At 42.6% G+C, this 22,530-nt stretch overlaps 1 protein-coding gene across 1 annotated transcript; it reads left to right on the forward strand.

The window, feature by feature from the left end:
• The first annotated feature begins 3,434 nt into the window (after positions 1 to 3,434).
• Positions 3,435 to 10,384, forward strand: LOC311112405 (NGFI-A-binding protein 1-like). The gene is made up of 7 exons (XM_084155514.1): positions 3,435 to 3,735; positions 4,755 to 5,572; positions 5,840 to 5,973; positions 6,259 to 6,430; positions 6,603 to 6,771; positions 7,613 to 7,750; positions 7,969 to 10,384. The coding sequence occupies exons 2-7, from the start codon at positions 4,757 to 4,759 to the stop codon at positions 8,043 to 8,045; spliced, it is 1,506 nt and encodes a 501-aa protein (XP_084011640.1). The 5' UTR covers positions 3,435 to 3,735; positions 4,755 to 4,756; the 3' UTR covers positions 8,046 to 10,384.
• Positions 10,385 to 22,530: the final 12,146 nt, after the last annotated feature.

Here is a 22,530-nt window from a genome sequence, read left to right on the forward strand (position 1 = left end):
TTCAGCACTTAAATAATTAGTACGTCAGTTTCTTGTCAAGTGCAGAGAGAGAGAAACGGACCCATCCCTTTGGATAAGTACTGTAAAGTACATATAAGGCAAACTAAGTTGCTGAGGTTTTGTGATTGAGTCAGGGACTTGTTTTGCGGGTGGGCGTGTGAGTGGGGGGATCCCTAATCCCTAGCGTCTGCAGTTGTTTTTCATGCCTGTTGGGTTGAGATCAAAAACTTAACGGCAATAATCATGCAAAATTGTCTGGCTTTCGCTTCAAAGAGAATATCAACATTAGTTTTACTAATTTTCTTGTTTGTATAGTTTGTTTCATCAGTTCTACTAGTTTTTATAAAGGGAACTGGGTTATATTTGATAGACTGAGGATACAATACAATGTCTCTGAAATAAATGATCATATTAAACTGTCATTTAAGAGCACAAGTCTAGATTTGGCATCTACGTGAGGTGATAGTTAGAAATGTCCCCCTGCGTTAGCAGATTGAGCTCCAACACCATCAGAGCTGGTGCACAGAAGGGGAAGATGGCGGAAGACCGCCAGAAGTGGAGAGCCTTTGTTGCTGCCCTATGAGCCAGCCCAGTCGTGATGGGGATAAGTGAGTGAGTGAGTACATTGGAGGATCATTTGACACACATTAGCATGGCTAGGGGTGGGTGGTGAGGGGGTCTCTGGAATCTGAGTGATCGTAGGCCCACCCACATGGGTAAAAACCCCTGGGTTTAGAAATGTAATCTCCTTTCATTATGACTCTGAGAAGCCCACAACGGACCCTGAGTGTGGGCCGATCAATCCTAGCCTGCCTCTGTGTTCGTCATTAGGTACTAGTTTGGCGCATCTGTGTTGTATCGACAGACCACTATTTACTGGGAAAACTCACAGTGAATTTTCAGCTGCTGCATTTATGAACATATAGCTGCACAAACAACATAGTGACATTGATTAAAAAATGTCCTGAAGATTATTGTACTAATACTACCACATCATTTCTAAGATTGCAGTACTTATCTATTTTTTTTCGGACAACCCCCACCCACACAAAAACACCCACACACATACTTCCTCCCACACACACAGCACACTCTGCCGCCCACACACACACTTCCGCCCACACTTAGCTCGCACACACATAAGACATAAGATGCTCATGGAGTCGAACACAAAAACACACACAAAGTAATGGGCTATACATTACATACTGCTTAGGGTTCACCTACAAATGTTATTTTTCACTCACTCACTAACACAAGTATGAAAGTAAACTATTCATTTTTATAGTGTAATAGTGTGAAATGCATAATGTCTTATAACGCCTGCATAATTGTTCATGTCTGTCAATATTGAATGTATCATATTCTAATTTATGCATAACAATTTCTGTGTTATTCATGTCCTTCATCTTAACCATTTTGAGACCAGGAAGCTTCCTTTGGTGTGTGGGGGGGTGTTATTACAGGGTAGGGTGAGGGGCTGACAAGCTCACACGTGCATGGGTGTCGGTGAAACGTGTTTGTAATTGGTACAACAGTGAAAATGTACAGAACACTTTTAAAAAGAACACTTATAGAAATCTGAAATACAGTACCGATAAAACTATTAGAGGCAAATGGAAAATATATATGTTATCTCATCTCTGAATGTGGACATATTCAATGGAAAATATATATGTTATCTCATCTCTAAAAGTGGACATATTCAATGGAAAATATATATGTTATCTCATCTTTAAAGTGGACATATTTCATGGAAAATGTAGCCCTGTAACAGGATGCATGGCAGCAATGCCGGGTGTATTCAGAGAGAGAGAGAGTGTGTGTGTGTGTGTGTGTGTGTGTGTGTGTGTGTGTGTGTGTGTGTACGTGTGTGTGCATGTGTGTGTATGTGTGTGCATGCTGCGTGGGCTGTGGCAGGTCAGAGCCGTCCACAGACAGGATTAAAGGAGTGGGTGTGCTGCTGGAAACTATCTGTTCTGAACTTACCTGTTCCCTGTTACCCTGGCCCTGCCTGGCTGTGTGGAAAACACATCATTAAAACCACACAACAGCTGCTCCTCTACTCTATCTGTGTCCCAAATGGCAACCTATTCCATATTCCCCATAGGGCTCTGGTCAAACGTAGTGCACTATATGGGGAATAGGGTGCCATTTGGGACGTATAATCTGACTCAATTACCTATCCTCATCATTAATCTTCTTCATAAAAGATAATGTAGTAAAGTACTGTAAATAGTATCTAGTCAGCTCTTTTCTCTGTTCTCTGGTCTCATAGCTTCACAAGGACGGGAAATACAGTGTATGCTCCTCTACTCAATTATCCTGATAATTCATATTCTTGGTTTAAAAAATGTAGCAGCTAAAGTAGTAGCCTAGCTCTGTAAATAGATACTCGTAATTATATTTTTTTGCAGCTGAAAAAAGTAGCTCTGCAAACATAGATAGTAGTTAGTTAGTGTACCATGCTTCTGAGTCTCTTTTCTCATGAGTACAAGAAATGTGCGCTGAGAGTTTGTTCAGGAGCAGTGTGTGTAGATTCTAGATATTCTAGATCTATTTTCCAGGATAAAAACAAAGGCTCATCATCTCCCTAAGGCTGTACTGTGTGCTGTGGCTGCATGGCCTACTTGCCAGAAATAGCTAATTGATACAGAAGCAGATTGAGTTATTTTAACAGTAAGCAGGAAGCTTTCTGTTGTGTCTCTAGAGAGAATAAGCCTTCCTCCTTTCTATAATTTTTGATAATAATGTGAAAATAAGAGTTCATATTCGCATGACAGTGAAGGACACAGAATGAACATCTTATTCTGTGAGTTGATTATGTGTATTGTAGACAGTCCACGCCCAATGTGAAATGGGCAATGCACACGTCTGAGAGTATATTTGGAAAGGGAGGAAAAAGGGCTGGTGCCAGCCGAAGATTTGTGTGGGTGTGTGTAAGTCCTTAGAGAAGGGTTTGTGGTTCCCATGCACACATAGGACAAAGTCCCCCTTCTCTCTCTGCCTATATTCCCCCTCACTGCCTCAATTCGGAGAGTAATCTGCTGGGTAAGACACAAGGAGACACTTAAGTGTCATGGCAAGAGACTGAAAATAAATGTTTGCATAGAAACACAAATTTGCATATACTAAAGTGTTTTATCCAAAGAGTGAAGAAATTAAAAGATCAAAGAACATAATTACATCATAGATGATTTGAGCCAATCCTTATTAGTCTATCTGAATGTCAATAGTTTCACTTCTGTACAGGCATATAGCCTATAGGACGTTTTAGGGTCTACTCTACTCGACTCACACAGTCCCAGTTGACCGACGCTGCCTGCCTCTGCCGCTGCTGAGATATGGTGCTTGGTATTCCATGCAGAAGCCTCCCACGCCCCTGTCCGCCCACGCCAGGATTTGCGTCACGCAGGCGCGTGGGAGTGAGCACTGTAGCAACCGCGGAATATCCCAATTGCAATAGCCGCCTCACACTCATCTAGTCTAGAGACGTTCAACACAATCGTATTTCTATTCAAGGAGGCGAAGAAGGGAAGGTAAACGTTGTCGAAGAACGCGAGGACTTTTTAGGCCAGAGAGCGCGTTTATTAGGAAATTAGAGCGCGTCTTTGGGATCTACGGATTTTTGTAAACAGTTTCTTCAGTTACAGTTTATGGCAGTTCAGGCTTAACTGTAGCTGATACATTGTAACAACTAGAAAAAGGAAACGAAAGGGGACCAACGTTCACCAGGTATGTAACAATTATAATACATCGTTGGAAGAAGTTATTGGGCTATGACAATAATGTAACAAGTTGTAGCCTTGATACAATGTTGCAGCACTGTTCTATTATTGCCGACAATTGGTATGTTTACTCATCTTCCTGATGTGGATTTACTTGCAAGACCGGTTTTGAGTTACATTGAATCTGGTGCTGTTTTACTGCATTTTGCATTTACCTTTTTACTTTTTGTGTGTTTTAAAACGAATGTATTTTATTTTCTATTTAGCTTGGTTGATTTGTGCAAATATTCCATGATCATATTGACTTGATTTGCCTATGTGATTGTGATGTCTTGAGTGCCTCTTGATTTGCACTGTTCTGTGGAAGGTTGAGTTTAATCAAGTTGCTTTGCATTTTGCCCTGAGGTTTTGACAGCAGTGGTTATAAAGTAGTTGTAGGACTGCAAGTGCAGACCTATCATGAACTGAGGAATAGTGGATTAGCAGGTGGTGTTTGTGCAGTTGTTTGCAAACACTCTCTGAATGCACATTGATGATAAACAATCAAATTATATTATTCACATAACTAAAGGTCGTTCAGCAATATTGAATTATTTGTGACATAGTCCTCTAACTTGCAAGAAATGGGTAGTTAACAATCCCATGGCTAAAGCAAGTGGAGCCTGTGTGTGTGAGAGAGAGAGGCCAGCTACACATGCTGCAAAGGAGGAGTGAGCCATGTGGTCCCATCAGCAACTAACAGGACTCTAACTGCTAACCGCCACTCTTCCTTCTGCAGCCCTAGTACTGCAGAACTTACAAAGGAAACTCAGACAGAGTGGAGGGAGTGCCTCTTCCTCTCTCAGTCAGTCAGCCAGTCAGTCAGTCACACACACAAACACACACACACACGCACACATACACACACACAGACAGACACACACACACCCCCACACCCCAAAACACACGCATGCACACACACACACACCAACACTCTCTGGTCGGGCAGAACCTCTTGCCTAACCCGTCTTGTGTTCTCTCTCCCAGGCATGGCGGCGGCGTTGCCCAGAACTCTGGGGGAGCTGCAGCTCTACCGAATCCTCCAGAGGGCCAACCTGCTGTATTACTACGAGGCCTTCATCCAGCAGGGAGGAGACGACGTGCAGCAGCTCTGTGAGGCCGGGGAGGAGGAATTCCTAGAGATTATGGCTTTGGTGGGCATGGCCAGCAAGCCCCTGCACGTCCGGAGGCTCCAGAAATCCCTGCGAGACTGGGTCACCAATCCAACGTTGTTTAATCAGCCCCTGACATCTGTACCGGTGTGTAGTATACCAGTCTATAAGTTACCCGAGGGGTCACCTACACCAGTCAGCGCGGAGCGAGGGGGTAACAGCAGCGCCCGTGGCGAGACCCATGGCAAGGTACCCAAAATCATGGCTGCGACATGTCTGGAACCAGGAAAGCTGGAAGTGGCCAAGGACAGAGTGTCAGGGGGATCTCCGCTGCAGAGCGGCAGCGAGGGGCGCTTCTGGTCGGGTCACAGTAACGACAGCGAACAGAGCCTCTCTCCGTCCGACCGGGGGTCTCCGTCATCCCCCCGAGAGGGTCTGGAGGCACTTGACGCTGCAGCTTTGCAGTCTGTCCTGGAGTGTGTGGACCGGATGACCCCGGCCCTGCCAAAGAGCGACCCCGCGGAGGTCAAAGAGCAGCTGAAGACCAATAAGAAACTTGCCAAGATGATTAGCCACATCTTTGATATGAGTGATGATGATCCAAGGAGAGAGGAGGAGATCAGGAAGTATAGCGCCATCTACGGACGCTTCGACTCGAAGAGGAGGGACGGCAAACAACTGACGCTTCATGAGGTAGGGATAAGAGATGGGATCCTTTTGCAGTACTAGGCTAGTATGCTCAGTGGCAGTGCAATACTAGTGACAAACCTCAGTTCCACAAATAAGAGGCGAAAACTACAAAAGGTAAATCACCTGAAGAAAATGTGTGTGCTTGCTTCAGCTGTCTAAAAGTAGGTCGGTAGTGGTAGACGTTACAACTGAAGAGTTCACTGACAGAATTGTGTATCTCCAGTTATAGTTGACAACATGACTTATTATCATCTGTGTTCTGTCTTTCAGCTGACAGTGAACGAAGCAGCAGCCCAGCTGTGTATGAGAGACATGGTACTACTGACCCGTAGAGACGAGCTGTTTGGTCTGGCCAGGCAGATCTCCAGAGAGGTGACCTACAAATACACCTACAGGACCAGCAAGTAAGAGCCACTGCACCTCACGCAACCTTGCTTGTTAGAGTTAGTAATGCTAAAGGAAGTTGGTAAGCATGGGTGACTTATTTACATGCTAAATACATTTTCTCCTCATGGTTATTACTATGTAACGAATGACTGTAATGTGTTCAATTTTTACGGAGACATATTTTTAAGTTATGTAAATTATCGTATGGTATCATTAATGTAATGTTCAGACTATGCTTTCCATATCTTTCAATGTTTCTCTGCAAACAAACTGAAGATAATGTATTGTCTTCTCCACTCTAGGTCTCGCTGCGGAGACAGAGATGAGCCGTCTCCTAAAAGAATAAAGACAGAGGAGAACTTCTTTGACATCCAGGAGGCTCTGCAGGCCATCCACATGAGACAGGGCATACTGAGGGAACAGCTAGCTTGCGCCAAGTCCAAAGGAGAGGAGATAGTTGGGAGAAACCTTCAGGTAACATGCTTGAAAAGTGGATTATAATATGTGAACATTACAGGAGACACGTTTATTTGACACTGTCATTTTTGGAGGCATGTTTTTGACACTACAATGTTACGTTACTGTAGCTAGCAGAAAAGAGTAGGAGCAGTTGCTAACGAACTGTAAATGTATTGTGTTTTAACAGGTGCAGTTGGACCGTCTGTTAGCCAGACAGATGGAGATCCTCCATGAGGCGGCGGTACAGGAGAGGTTACATGCTCTGGACTGGAGGATACCTGCAGGGGCTTTGAAGTACCTCAGTGAGCCTCCAGGCAACAACGGCACGTCGGTAGACAAAAGCACAGAGCACCAAGGTGATGATACTGTCTGTCTTCTGCAACTCTCTTTGTAGTATGCTCCTACATGAGTGTTATACTCATGCTCCAAATTCACAGCTCTGGGAACCACCATTTCCAGCCTTCAAATCTTATCTTATAAGTCAGGGAATCAGTTGATATCTTTTTTTCACACTTCTCAAAGTGAGGAGGAATCATAACTGTATTAAGCCTTAGCCATCCCTCAGGGACTCATCCCATTTTCATCCTTTTCTCACTCATCCTTTTCTCTCTCTCACGGCCCATGCTCCTGACAGCTCATTATATTCATGTTACCCATAATTATCCTCTCTCTGCTCCTGTCATTAACTCTCCCACGCCTGTTTACCTCCTCCGCCATGTTGCTGCCCAGGGGCGTCCCTCTCTCTCTCTCTCTCTCTCTCTCTCTCTCTCTCGCTCTCTCTCTCTCTCTCTCTCTCTCTCTCTCTCTCTCTCTCTCTCTCTCTCTCTCTCTCTCTCTCTCTCTCTCTCTCTCTCTCTCTCTCTCTCTCTATCTCTCTCTCTTTCTCTCTCTCTCATCCTGTCTCCTTCATAAGCTATTAAAAGCACCTTATTCAAGTTGAATAAGAAGAAGAGTATAAAAGTTTTTTTGGCACCGAGTGGCGTATAAACTTGGGCCCACAGCAAAATGTGCATCAGATCTCTCAAGATTTTGAGAGGCAGAATGTTAATGTCGTTTTCTGTGTCATCTAAGCAGCTTCTTGAATGATACAGTAACAGCAGTGCCAATGGAATTTATCCTGTATTATGGCAGTGTGTATCTCAATGGTTTATCCATGCCCTAATGTTTGTTTGTCTGTGTGTTTATGTGTGTTTTCAGACGAGCGACCAATGAACTTGCGGGTGGCCAGTAAGAGTGTGGCAGAGGGGGAGCTTCCCCTGGGGAAGCAGCTAGCCAATGAGCTCAAACGTTACCATAACAACCATAACACAGATGAGGCCAAAACACCAGCAACAGGTACAGCACCACTCATGCAAATTTATGTTCACTCTTGAGTCACATATGTGTAATCGTGTATTAATATACATACACACTACAAACAGTGAGTATTAGTAAGGGTCTGTTGCACGCACATACCTGCCTACATTCAAGCTACAGTATGAGTGTATATGATCAGAAAATACATGGTATGTTTTAATCTGATTATATTTTCTTTGTGTTGCATTTTACCTTAGAGAATGGATCCTCACATCAAGCGGCCAACCACACTGACAGGAAGACCATCAAATCAGAAACAGAGGATTCCACATAGTGCCTCCCATCCTTTGTCTGTTTCCTCATCCGGTTTTAGTAATAATTTACACTATTTACAGTAAGCATCTATCTCAGTCAAATCAATGGATACTAAAGCAAGCACAGCCACAGTAGAGCCTTAACAACCAACGTTGCCTCAAAAATAGCATTTATTTTCTTTAATTTTGTCTAAGGTTTTTGCCAAAGCGTCTAGACTAGAGCATAGATTCAGTTTTGGGGAAAACTGAACAGGACAGGGATGTCCTTTCACAGGATACCGTTCATGCTGTAAAGGTCTTTATGTATTTATTGATCGATTGTACATTATGTTATTTAAGAATGATGGGTACGAAAAGTAGTCTTGAATGACCATCCTGATCTCCTGAGCTTACATTCTGTTTCGCTACATGAATTTGAATGAAGTTACGTGAAACGAGAGCGCAGCGGTCAGGATGGTGGATCAGGCTATACGAAAAAGAACAACGAATAACATTTGTTGTATTCTTTTTACCCCAAGCTATTTTGGGCTTGTTGTGTTCGATTGGTGGGCAACTGATGTACTATAAAGAATACAGTAGGATTCTGTTTTAATCAGAGGTGAAAAGAAAGAGCTATCTGTAGAGGAGAAATTATAGTTTCGCTTCCTGCTAATGTATGTACTGTATGTATTTATGAGTGGTACTGTAAATTAAACTGAGGCTGCAGAATGTTTTGTGTATAGAACTCCAGTTAGAGTTCAGATCAGTGTTATGGGATAGGTCGGCCCAGGGACGGACTGGGACCAGAAATCAGCCTTGGCATTTTCTTACTTTGAGGCCCCAACACTGGCCCATTTCTATCCTCAAGGTCCCCATACCGGCCCATTTTTTCCGTTGAGGCCCCCATTAATAGCCAGATCATGATAATTGTGCGACAAAAAAAAATGACCAGCCCTCCTGGCATTTGCCCAAATGCCAGATGGCCAGTCTGCCCCTGGGTTGGCCTAGACATGGGATGGGGCCTACAGTATGTCAATCAAATCGAGTTTCCTGGATGAGTCTGTCAAACACATGGTTGCTCGATCCTTTACTGTAAGAATGTACATTTGGACCTCAACACAACATTAATTGAGTTACTCATTTTATTGAGTAGGGCCCCTGGTCTGTTATTAGGGCTGGGAATTGCCAAGGACCTCAAGATACAATATTATCAAGATACTTTGGTGCCGATACGATATGTATTGTGATTCGATACTGCAATTCTATTGCAATTCAATGTTCCAAACATATTGCTCACCATGTCTGCTGGAGAGGGTTAAGAGAGAGCCATGAAAAAAGGTGTTTTGATCAGTCATGTGAATAAAAGTGCTAAAAGCATGTTGGCTCACCATTTAAAAGGAAGATGGATAACAAGCTGTAGAAGGAATAATACTGGAGTTTTTGCACAGCTAACGAGCACAAAAATAATATTGCGATACAGCTAAAGAGCACAAAAACAATATTGCGATATTGTGCAAGATAATGTTGCGATATATTGTCAAAAATAATATCCCGATATGTAACTGTATCGATTTTTACCCCTATCACTATCTGTTATATTGTTGCACTCCAGAAAGTTGTGTTTTAATACATTTCTCACTGTAGGATTGACAGGGCCAATTCGGCCTGTAGTATTACAATAATATTAGCCTAATCCCAAAAGCAGGGTTTTGTCGGTGTAGTGTTGGTGTCAATCTCAATACAGTGTTTATGTGTGTAGAGCAAAAACCGAATAACTGTTGTTAGAGAAAACAAGTGTCTGGTATCATAAGATGTTAATGTTACTTAGCCTAGTAGTGTTAGATCCTACCAGTGTTTCAACTGTGACCACCAATGTATAATTCAAGATGTTCGTATGTTAGAGTTAGCTCTCAGATGGTTGTTTAATGTTGTGTTTCCAATGTGTAAATCTGTCTTGCTCTAGAGTCTGTTGGTATTTTTTGGGGTCCCCGCAGTCACAACAGTTTTGTAATTATAGTCTCTCTAGCTTATTAAGACTGCTACAAATGCAATACTTTTGTAAGTACTGTTTAAGTACTAAGTACATACTTTCTGGGCCCACTGTCTGTTCTATTCTGTGCTAGGTTACTTCTCCTGTCCTCTGTACTGGTTTAGTTTAATCAGTGTCATATAATGTTCACAGACCAATGCATGTCCAGCAGTGTGATAGATAGTCAAGATGTTAATAGTACATTGATTCATGTTCTTATCACTGTTATCGTAAGTGATCGAGTTAGTCTAGGCTTGCCTACACAGTAGATATGCACCTGTTTTTTAAACACTAATATATTTTTTTTGTTATACAGCACATAAACATAATTAAACTTTATTTTTTATGGTGGTTGTTTTTCTCATTCATGGTATTATATATATACGCCCCGTGTAGCTCAGTTGGTAGAGCATGGCGCTTGCAACGCCAGGGTTGTGGGTTCGATACCCATGGGGGGCCAGTATGAAAAATGTATGCACTCACTTAACTGTAAGTCGCTCTGGATAAGAGCGTCTGCTAAATGACTAAAATGTCAATGTAATGTCTGATCCAGAAAGAAGGAAAGTTATATTTTCTATGTTATCAGATTTAAAAAATATATTTTATATTCATCCATTATTATTATTATTATGTCCTGCGATAAAATAACAACATTTAGAAGAAAAAACGTTATTATTATTTTTTTTTACAGTTAAAATGTTGTATGGCAGAGAACCTACGCTGGTATTTATAAGGTATAATGAGCGCAGACAGACAGACTGAATGTGGTCCAGTCAACACTTTCTCTTCTTAAAAAAGAAAGGGATGATGAACCGCTGTCTGGGGTAATGCATTTGCATCAGCGTCATATTAAAACATTCGGAAACTGCCCGATGACTCTCTCTGCTCACTCTGACGCAGGTCCTTTTCATACTTCACATCTCTCTCTTTCGCTCTCTCTCCTCCCTCTCCGCCTCTCTCATCTCGCTCTCTTTCTCACACACACACGCACAGATTTTCTCCTGAGATCAGGTCAACTCATCACTGAACACCCACACGTGTAGATCCCTCCCTCCCATCCTCCCAGTCTCAGCCCTGTGTGATGGCCTCCCTGCCAATGCAAGTCACTGATGTGTTGCCATGGCAATAGTGATTGTAGGCGGCGGCACCACAGGCAGTGGGAGGGAGCTCAGCCCTGCTGCTAAACTGCGTGGGTGTGATCTGGTGAACGCGACATCACCCCCGTTTAACAAAGCATGAAACTAACAGTGTTTGAACAGAGGTGGGTATCAAGTGAATTATCCCCTCATATTCTACAATAGTGCAACTAATAAAGGATTAGTTAGTTATTTGTTTGTTTTTATTTTAACCGTTTTTATCAGATTGTAAAGTCCAGGAGGTTGCTTTGTTTAAAGGGATAGTTCAACCAAATTACAAAATGACACATTTGTTTCCTTACCCTGTAATCAGTCTACTGACAAGGTATGACAGCAAGCCATGCTTTGGTTTTATTTCAGCAGTGTTTCCCAAACTAGGGGTTGTGGCCCCATGTGGGGTCACCTAATTTGAAAATTAGGGTAGCGGGAGAAACTCTGAAATAAAATAAATTGGGCTTGGTTCATAGAACCGGGGTTACGCTAGATGCGTTGTAATAAACAGAGTGGTTTCTGTTTTCTTCCTACAAATGTGTTTCTATCTTTTGAACCGTTCACGCTACAAAATACTATTATCTTTCCCTCTACAATGCCCACAAACCAGAGTGGACAAGACCAGGCACTAAATCAGACTGGGGGAAAAAGAACATTATCAATGATAATGTTCTTTCCTACACAAAAGATCATGCAAAAGTATTGCCTGATGATCTTCTGAACTTCCCAATACCTTTCTGATGCATTTCAGTCACTTCAAGCCATACTTCCTTCAGATTGAAACACTGTCAAAAGAACTGTCAGACTGATTTGTAATAGACAGTCATAGCCCAAATTAAAAAAGTAAACATTGGCTGTTGATTACATCACTTTTTTCACATGGTGGGGTCGCATTTATTTATTTTTAATCCAAATTGGGTCACGGGCCAACATTGTTGGGAAACCCCTGGCTTACAGGGTAAGGAAACCAATATGTAATTTTGTAATTTGGGTGAACTATCCCATGACCTAATAGATGTTTTATTTTCTGCATGTATTCAGTTGTCAGTGCTGACCTGTGTTTGTCCTACTCTGCACCACCATTACAGTTTTTGGTGTATTTTTGTTTGTTTTTATGTTTCTATGAGAGAGCTTAGAGTTTGTGTAGAAGCTGGCATTTATGCTGTTTCACTCATTGGCTGCAATATACATGTTGTCCAGAAGGTGTCAGAATACAACCAAAAATGCTTTCATGAGCGAGATGAACGTTACAGTAAAAAGAAAATAATTTCAAAGGAGGGGTTTTAAACTTATAGAAAGATACATTCTTCCTCTCCTCTCTGAGCAATAAGAGGGAGTAATGCAGTGGGATGGTAGGCGTACAGCTGCCTGCACTGTCAAAGCGGGGAAAGGTTTGAGAAAGATTGGCCCATTTTATGCTCAGATTCAGTTAACTTCAGTGAAAAGCAGCTTGACTTTCTCTACAAACAAATGGAAGAATGGATTGAACTGGGCCTACATTGTTTATTCTGGTCATTGTACAAATGTGTTATACGGTGGACACTATACAAATAATTCCTACTGAATTGTACTTAACTGCAGTATAGTATTATGTCTATTCATGTAAGCATTGTTATTATGGACATTGGTATTGACCGTGACCTTTACCCTCCTGTGATGTCATTGCCCAGAGTCGGGGAAGTAAAACGGGACACTTCCTCATGTTAAGTTGGCTATATCTGTCACGACTTCAGCCGAGGCTGCCTCCCCTCCTTGTTCGGGCAGGTTTTGGCGTTCGGCGTCACCGGCTTACTAGCTACTGCCGATCCATTTATCATCACTCCATTTGTCTTGTCTTCAATCACACACACCTGGTACTTATTCCCTCATTAGTCATGGTATAAGTGTTCCCTCTGCTTCCTTTTTTTTTGGGGGGGGGGGGGGGGGGATAGATCAGCTTAATATTGCAGATAGATTGTAACTTCTATCAATGTAATTGTCTGCATCACTTCCAATCCCCCATGTTTTTTATATATATACTCCCCTTTATTACTTTTCAACCCCGCCATCCTTTCCCTACTTGGGGTAAATTCATTGTCTGTGTGGGTGATTGTTTATTGTGGAGGTTTGTGAAGCTCGGTGGAGCTTGTGTATTGTGTATCGACGGGAGTATTTTCCTGTGTGCCTTGTATTTTCCAGTGCGCCTGTTTTGTGCCCTGGAGTGTGTTTGACACATTTCTGCGTAAACCTGTATTTTGCGGATTAAAGCCTGTTATTCTGTGATTTACCCTTCTGCGCCTGAATTCTTCAACACCACCTCATCACAATATCGCTCTCAGTATTCTACCGTTTGTACATGGTTGCTGTACACCTTTATTTTCTAGTTTACAAGTAAAGGCAATTACCATTGAAACGTGTGGACATTCCTTTTCAAGTTACCACAAAATGCCACTCTGTCAACAAAACAAAGGAGATGATCGTGGACTTCAGGAAACAGCAGAAGGTGCACCCCCCTATCCACATTGACGGGCCTGCAGTGGATAATGTGGAAAGCTTCAAGTTCCTTGGCGTACACATCACTGACAAACTGAAATGGACCACCCACACAGACAGTGTGCTGAAGAAGGCGCAACAGAGCCTCTTCAACCTCAGGAGGCTAAAGAAATTTGGCTTGGCACCTAAAACCCTCACAAACTTTTACAGATGCACAATTGAGAGCATCCTGTCGGGCTGTATCACCGCCTGGTACGGCAACTGCACCACCCGCAACCGCAAGGCTCTCCAGAGGGTGGTGCGGTCTGCACAACACGTTACCGGGAGCAAACTACGCGCCCTCCAGGACACCTACAGCACCCGACGTCACAGGAAGGCCAAAAAGATAATCAAGGACATCAACCACCCGAGCCACTGCCTGTTCACCCCACTATCATCCAGAAGGCGAGGTCAGTACAGGTGCATCAAAGCTGGGACCAAGAGACTGAAAAACAGCTTCTATCTCAAGGCCATCAGACTGTTAAACAGCCATCACTAGCACATTAGAGGCTGCTGCCTATAGACATAGACTAGAAATCACTGGCCACTTTAAGAAATGGAACACTAGCCACTTTAATAATGTTTACATATCTTGCATTACTCATCTCATATGTATATACTGTATTCTATACTATTCTACTGTATTTTAGTCCATGCCGCTCTGACATCGCTCGTCCATATATGTATATATTCTTCATTCATTCTTTACTTAGATTTGTGTGTATTGGGTATATGTTGTGAAATTGTTAGATATTACTCGTTAGATAGTACTGCACTGTTGGAGCTAGAAGCACAAGCATTTCGCTACACCCGCAATTACATCTGCTAAACATGTGTATGTGACCAATACAATTTGATTGTATTTAGTTTAATGTCACATGATCAGTCAGACAGACATTACAGCAGAGAACTGACTACAGTTAACAGTATAACAAGTGAAGTAATTTCTGCTGATTTAAAAAAAAATGATCATGCATGTCAATCACTCTCCTTGGCATGGCATCTAGATAATCTGTTTCATTGTAAGAATATGCTAATAGCATTTATTTAGAGGGACTACCCATTTGAGTGGTATTAATTATTTGAGTGTGTATGGCTAGTTTTTTTCATCACTACACACGTCAATAAAACATCACAGGAAAATCATAATGGTATTGGGTAAATGCAATTACCGGTAGCCTACAATTCAATCACAAAAAATGCTGGTGTGTGTAGGCTACACGCCAACTGCCTACAAATAACCTAACGTTGCCAGGCATAAAATAAACCCCTGAAACTATATAGATCCCCCACCTTCTGGTCTTGACGATATTTAATTTTTTTAAACTGTGGGGGCAGTTTCTCTTCTGCACTGTTCCACCAATCCAGTAAATGTGGAGGAGAGATAGTGTCCCCTTGTTAATATTCCGGATGGAAACAACTTCAGAGCGCAACCTAGCAAATAGTCTGGCATGGTGGACACGTCATAATACCCACGAAACCTAGCGGTAAAACTCGGTAATGTTCCCAATCGTTTGTTTACCATGCATTTTTGCGTTTGGGATTTTAAAACTACTTCATATAAGGTCTGTGTTTCGTGTAGGTTTACCCAGGCGTGACGTTTTGATGGCCATGTAATTCTCTCTCGGACAAGGTGAGTTTTGTCAATATATTCACCTCAATTTAATTCAAAATGCTAATTAGCAACAGAGAAGACCTCAGCAAGAAGACTACAAATTCCTGCAGGAAGCTCCTGCACATCATCTCTAGTTGGCACTACCAGCTACCATTCACCAGCCCAATCCATTAATTTTTGTCCCCTTCCTTTGTCTTAGCTAGCCACTGACTACACTTTAGTTAGCAGAGCAGTATATCAAAACAATCATTTTGTTTTACTTAGCCAAGATAATTGTTTGTACAGTATGTCGACTTTGGTGTATATTTCAGACCTTATGGCATTTTTCAAGGATGCATTAAAGTACATTTTTCAAGTGCATTAAAAGGGGAGAAGACCACTAGAAGTCTGACCTTGTGGAGAAGTGCAGCTATAGGGAGGGGCAACTGTTATGTTATGCTATGTTTGAGCATCTTAGCAATACAGTGTGTCTTATACAGCTGTCAACATTCTACAAGGAAAGAGCCACTTAATCAATTATAAAATCATTAACCAGATTACCCTGGATATCAGACTTTGATGATTGATAACTCAGTTCTAGAATGTTGTCATTGATGAGAATTAATCCAAAAATCTATTGACATTCATTGTAGTTTCATGACCTGAGACAAATCTTCAAAGGCACAGTATTTATTTATTCGGAGTGGTACATGCATTCACACAGTCTTGGTTTAAAGGATCGTTTCCACTATATAATTGATACGTCAAGTGATAAAATCCCAAGTTAACAATTAAAAGTTTATGGAAAAACTGCAATTAAATATTCTACAGCTGTAATGTCATAAATCAAATCAAACTTTATTTATATAGCACATTTCTTACAACGAATGCATTTCAAGGTGTTCAGTCGTTGGATGGGTGTTGTCTGTAAAGTGGGGCCCAGATAACGAAGAGGAGAACGTCAAGGCGTTCAAAATGGCTACAGGGATGAATGTGCAGGAGTCAGGGTTTTGGGTCTTGGGGTCTGGGATCCTGGGTGCTTCACCGGATGGTCTGGTGGGCACCACAGCAGTGGTGGAGGTCAAGTGTCCCTATGGTGCAGGGATGTCGAAGGATTTATATATCAAGGAGGGAGGGTCTTACAGCCTCCGTGAGGTCCAAGAGCAGCTCCACATCACTGGAAGGGACACCTACTTCTTTGTTGTGTGGACCACTAAAGCCTCCATCCCCATTCAGGGTGACGACCTCTGGCAGACTCCTATTGCTCCTCCTGTTAGTACCTGTTTTCAGGGAAGCCAATGGTCCAAAAATATTCCACATACACACACTAGGCTCACTGAATGCCTTATATTACATACAAGTTTTGCTCAAAGCAGCCAACTAAAGTAATGTAGTACTTTATCATGGGCACACTGGAAATGTACATCTGTGATGTTCAAATAATTTCTTACCCTCTGTGTCTTACTTACTGAAGGCCCCAGTCATCCCTTCCTGTACCTGACATTGTTGAGAAACAAGTGAACAATGATTAAAGATCATACGCAAACAATAGGCATCTAGAATAGGTTATATTACATTCAAGTTTTGCTCAAAGCAGCCAACTAAAGTAATGTAGTTAACGTAAGTTCAATCATAAATGCTGGTCTGCGTGCATCTCCTCAGTTTCATTCAGTAATACAACACAATTCACATTGCATTTGATCATGGGCACAGTGGGAATTTATATCTGTGATGTTTAAATGAGGTTCTCTCTCACTCTGGGGGTAAGACATCACTTCCAGCAGATTTCCTTGCTGAGGGTGACGTTGATCATGCACTGCTTCTCGTGGGGTGAGCCTGATGTTCCGCATGTCATGACTCATGTCTAAAACATAGGGGAAAAGGGGACATAAAGTCAAAATTTCGATGCATCTACAAATCCAATGTCTTAAACAATATTGTATCATATTTGATGAGTTACTGACCTGTCCGTCCACAGGCTCGATGTGATGTAGTCTCCACAACTGGAAGCTCGTGCTCGGATCACACTGGCACAGGATGTCCATGCACCGGATGGTCTGAGGATGCACTCCTGTTGGACTGGAAAACAAAGTGACATTTGGTCAGTGGTGGGTATTTTTCAATGCTGTATCACCATCTTTATCTGGACAGAAAACGCATTGTTTATCATAACACAAACCCACCTTGGACAATGTGACAAGTGGTCCCGCAACACCCAATGTCTCATTGTTTGTTCTGGTTTCCCAATCAACAGTCTGGATCTTCCTCTTCTGCCATGGTGGATGATCTTTTCTTCTGCCATGGTGGATGATCTTCCTCTTCTGCCATGGTGGATGATCTTCCTCTTCTGCCATGGTGGATGAGCTACCTTTTTATGCTAAATACTGGGCCATTTCTCTTTCCTACCAGAAAATGGCAGCTGTAGACCTGAGTTTTGTAACTGGGTTTCCGGTCCGCCCATCTAAAAGACAAAAAAAAAAGTTCATTTTACTAGCTAACTAAGTTGATTACAAAAATGGTAACATCTATATTAAAATACCATAACCCACAGACTTGACTATAGTAACGGTAAAATAGACTGGGCTTTGGTCTATCTGCACTTCTAAAATCCTACTATGTGGATGGGACATTTCTGCTTGGATGGAGGAATTATCTGGAATTCTCAACAAGATGATCAGGACAGTCTAGGGTACTATTTGCCCAAAGAGGTGACTATTTCTCTATTTCTTGAACTGCATTGTTGGTTAAGGGCTTGTAAGTAAGGTCTACACCTGTTGTATTCGGTGCATGTGACAAATAAAATGTGATTTGATTTGATATTGCGATGAGCCGTCAAGACACGAACACTGTCACGTCACACATGGTCTCACACACACACACACACACACACACCTTGTTTGTTTAGTCTCTTGCTATTTATGGTCTCCTACCCTATCCCAGAAATTAGAAGAATAAACTCCATTTATTTTGTTCAACACAATGTGGACGTCAGGTCCCAAACAGAGTATGCGTGTTGAAAGATAGTGTCCCGTCCTACCAGGCTGCTGGCCTGGTGTAGGATCAGATAGGGCCAAGTGGTGAAATAGTGGTGAGGTTTTAATGGGTGTATGGGGTAGTTGGTAGGGCAATTTTTCTTCCCTTTTCCCCGTCCTTTTTCCCTTCTCCTTTTTGTGTCACAAAGTGTAATAAATTCACACTCTAGAACAATAGGTGGAAACACAGGGTTAGATACTGTATAGTAATAGAACTAGATTAATAGGGAGGCATCAGTACAGTAGGTGGCAGTGTATGCTCCTTTCAGTTGGTTGCAATCCTCCGGGTTAAGCGGGCAGTGTGACAAGAAGCAGTGCGGCTTGGCGGGGTCGTGTTTCGGAGGACACATGGCTCTCGACCTTCGCCTCTTCCGAGTCCGTACGGGAGTTGCAGAGATGGGGCAAGGCTAACTACCAATTGGATATCACGAAAAAGGGGTAAAAAGTCAAATAAATCACTAAAAGAAAACGTATGCCAGGGATGAGATGGTTGTGCCCCTTTTATCAGCAGGCAAACAAAACCCAGTTGTTACCAGGTTAGTGTAGTAGTATAATGAGGTGAAATCTATTAACTTATGCTTAATTCTCAGTAACTTTATTTTATAAAACCAGGACTTGCTGATCAGTTTTAGTGTTTTTTAAATTTACATTTGCCCAGTCCATGTTTGGGATATGTTGTTATCTGGGATACATTTTCCCTTATACATTTATTTTGTCACCAATATGTGATAGTACAAGACATTGTTCAATGAAATATTTTACACTAATTACAGGTACAGGAAACTCATGGCCTACTTCGATTGACTGTTCAGTCGTCGAGAGTGTTGGGCACACCACTATCGGGAGGAGCTGCCAACCCAAGGGAACGACACAAAAAACTTTGTGGAGGCAGCAATGCGGGTCCTTAAAGATAAAATCTTCCAGATTACGAAAACGTTGAATCGCCCTGCCTTATTTGACCTGCTGACATGCCACCTGGAGGCCTACTATGAGGCGGGGTAATTGAAGTTGCTCTTGGCCGCTGGAAAACGTTCCACCTCTCACATTTTCTGGCCCAGGAGAGCAACGTCAACCCATCTGACATCGAGCAGGTAACATAGTGATGAATACAGGTTTGTAATATTACACAAACCCATCATGTTGTCTTTTATTATTTGTTGTATCTTATAGCTTGCATTATACGTTGTCTATCATCTCTTCCCTAATGTCTGCCAGGTGAGGGAGAAGAAGTACAAGGTGAAGGGCACCACACCAGGCCAGACCTATACTGTGGACATGGAACTCTGCACTTGTCCAGTCGGGCACACAGGCGCTCCATGCAAGCAACAAGCTTCTGTGGTCCTGGTCCAGATATACAAATGTCTGTCCAGCAACTTCCTCCCTGAAGATAACAGAAGGTAAAATAGTGACTATTTTATTATTGTTGATGGTTAGACAATCATTTGTGAATATTTTATGTACTGAAGTTGATTTAAAATATATCTTACGGCAACAATACTTCTGGATTTCCTACAGCCACTGAGACAGCCAAGTCAGCCATTAGATGGTGCGAGAGCACATAAAACAGACAGATGACGAATATGAGGCAACAATACAGAATGTCATCTTTTATTTTAGGGTATTTCTATAGATATCTATTTGAGCATTTCACAATGAAAACACATGCAACTAGTTTGAAGAGTTTCAAATGGCCATTTGAAGAATTCATAAGCATCTGGACAAATTAGTGGTGTCACAGCCCAGCTCGTGACTGAAGGAGTAACGGGTTTGATGCAGTCCTTGATGAATTACCACAGCTATGTTACTTATTTGCTTTATGAAACGGTATTATAAAGAATATTTTTGTTTTATTATTCAATATATACAGTATACACTACCGGTCAAAAGTTTTAGAACACCTACTCATTCAAGGGTTTTTCTTTATTTTTACTATTTTCTACATTGTAGAATAATAGTGAAGACATCAAAACTATGAAATAACACATGGAATCATGTAGTAAGCAAAAAAGTGTTAAACAAATCAAAATATATTTTATAATCAGCTTCATGAAGTAGTCACCTGGAATGCATTTCAATTAACAGGTGTGCCTTCTTAAAAGTTAATTTGTGGAATTTCTTTCCTTCTTAATGCGTTTGAGCCAATCAGTTGAACAGTTCAAATAAGCAAAGACAAACAACAGTCCATCATTACTTTGTAAGACATGAAGGTCAGTCAATACAGAACATTTCAAGAACTTTGAAAGTTTCTTCAAGTGCAGTTGCTAAAACCATCAAGCGCTATGATGAAACTGGCTCTCATGAGGACCACTACAGGAATGGAAGACCCAGAGTTACCTCTGCTCCAGAGGATAAGTTCAGCCCAGCAGCCAAGAGAGCAGCTAGACATCCCGGCCCCATGATCCCCCGTCAGCCTACTGCAGTTGTCCATAGAGCGAGCAAGGTTTGATCGAAGAGGCATCTGACTGCTGGACGTCCCAAAACACGAACAGCGTTCCTCAGCACCCATACTGCTTAGACAAAAAGGCCTGCCAGGTTTGGGCATCACAAGTTGACCAAGTCTTTGGCAATGAATTGTTCACACCAGAAGAGAGGAGTTAGTTGTTAGTTTTTATGTGGTTGCTTCAAGTATTTATGGTGTTTGATGTTCTGCTGTCAAACTCCGACAGGAGAGCATGCATGGATGGATGTTCGTACTATCCGTTGAAGATAGGCATCCTAGTTTATTAACTGTATAACATTTAGCCACCTTGCGAGTTATTTGCCAACCTGTACCTGTGCGGCAACGCTTTCCCCACGTCTGGGGCCTTTCAGAACATGTGTGTATATATACAGTGGGGAGAACAAGTATTTGATACACTGCCGATTTAGCAGGTTTTCCTACTTACAAAGCATGTAGAGGTCTGTAATTTTTATCATAGGTACACTTCAACTGTGAGAGACGGAGTGAGATCGGCAGTGTATCAAATACTTGTTCTCCCCACTGTATAAGAAATCCCGCTATGCCCTCCGAACCATCAAACAGGCAAAGAGTCAATACAGGACTAAGATTGAATTGTACTACACCGGCTCCGACGCTCGTCGGATGTGGCAGGGCATGAAAACTATTACAGACTACGAAGGGAAGCACAGCCACAAGCTGCCCAGTTACAGAAGCCTACCAGACGAGCTAAATCACTTCTATGTTTGCTTTGAGGCAAGCAACACTGAAGCATGCATGAGAGCATCAGCTGTTCCGGATGACTATGTGATCACGCTCTCCGTAGCCGATGTGAGTAAGACTTTTAAGCAGGTCAACATTCACAAGGCCGCAGGGCCAGACGGATTACCAGGACGTGTACTCCGAGCATGCACTGACCAACTGGCAAGTGACTTCACTGACATTTTCAACATGTCCCTGACTGAGTCTGTAATACCAACATGTTTCAAGCAGACCACCATAGTCCCTGTGCCCAAGAACACTAAGGTAACCTGCCTAAATGACTACCGACCCGTAGCACTCACGTCTGTAGCCATGAAGTGCTTTGAAAGGCAGGTAATGGCTCACATCAACACCATTATCCCAGAAACCCTAGAACCACTCCAATTTGCATACCGCATACTGCACTCCACACTGCCCTTTCCCACCTGGACAAGAGGAACACCTACGTGAGAATGCTATTTATTGACTACAGCTCAGCGTTCAACACCATAGTGGCCTCAAGCTCATCACTAAGCTAAGGACCCTGGGACTAAACACCTCCCTCTGCAACTGGATCCTGGACTTCCTGACGGGTCGCCCCCAGGTGGTAAGGGTAGGTAACAACACATCTGCCACTCTGATCCTCAACACCGGGGCCCCTCAGGGGTGCGTGCTCAGTCCCCTCTTGTACTCTCTGTTCACCTATGACTGCGTGGCTAGGCACGACTCCAACACCATCATTAGGTTTGCCGACGACACAACCGTGGTAGGCCTGATCACCGACAACGGTGAGACAGCCTATAGGGAGGAGGTATGGCAACTGCTCGGCCTGCGACCGCAAGGCACTACAGAGGGTAGTGCGTACGGCCCAGTACATCACTGGGGCCAAGCTTCCTGCCATCCAGGACCTCTATACAAGGCGGTGTAAGAGGAAGGTCCTATAAATTGTGAAAGACTCCAGCCACCCTAGTCATAGACTGTTCTCTCTGCTACCGCACGGCAACCGGTAACGGAGCACCAAGTCTAGGTCCAAAAGGCTTCTTAACAGCTTCTAC

This window comes from Coregonus lavaretus, assembly GCF_964263955.1.
Source record: "Coregonus lavaretus genome assembly, chromosome: 38".
Lineage (NCBI taxonomy): Eukaryota > Metazoa > Chordata > Actinopteri > Salmoniformes > Salmonidae > Coregonus > Coregonus lavaretus.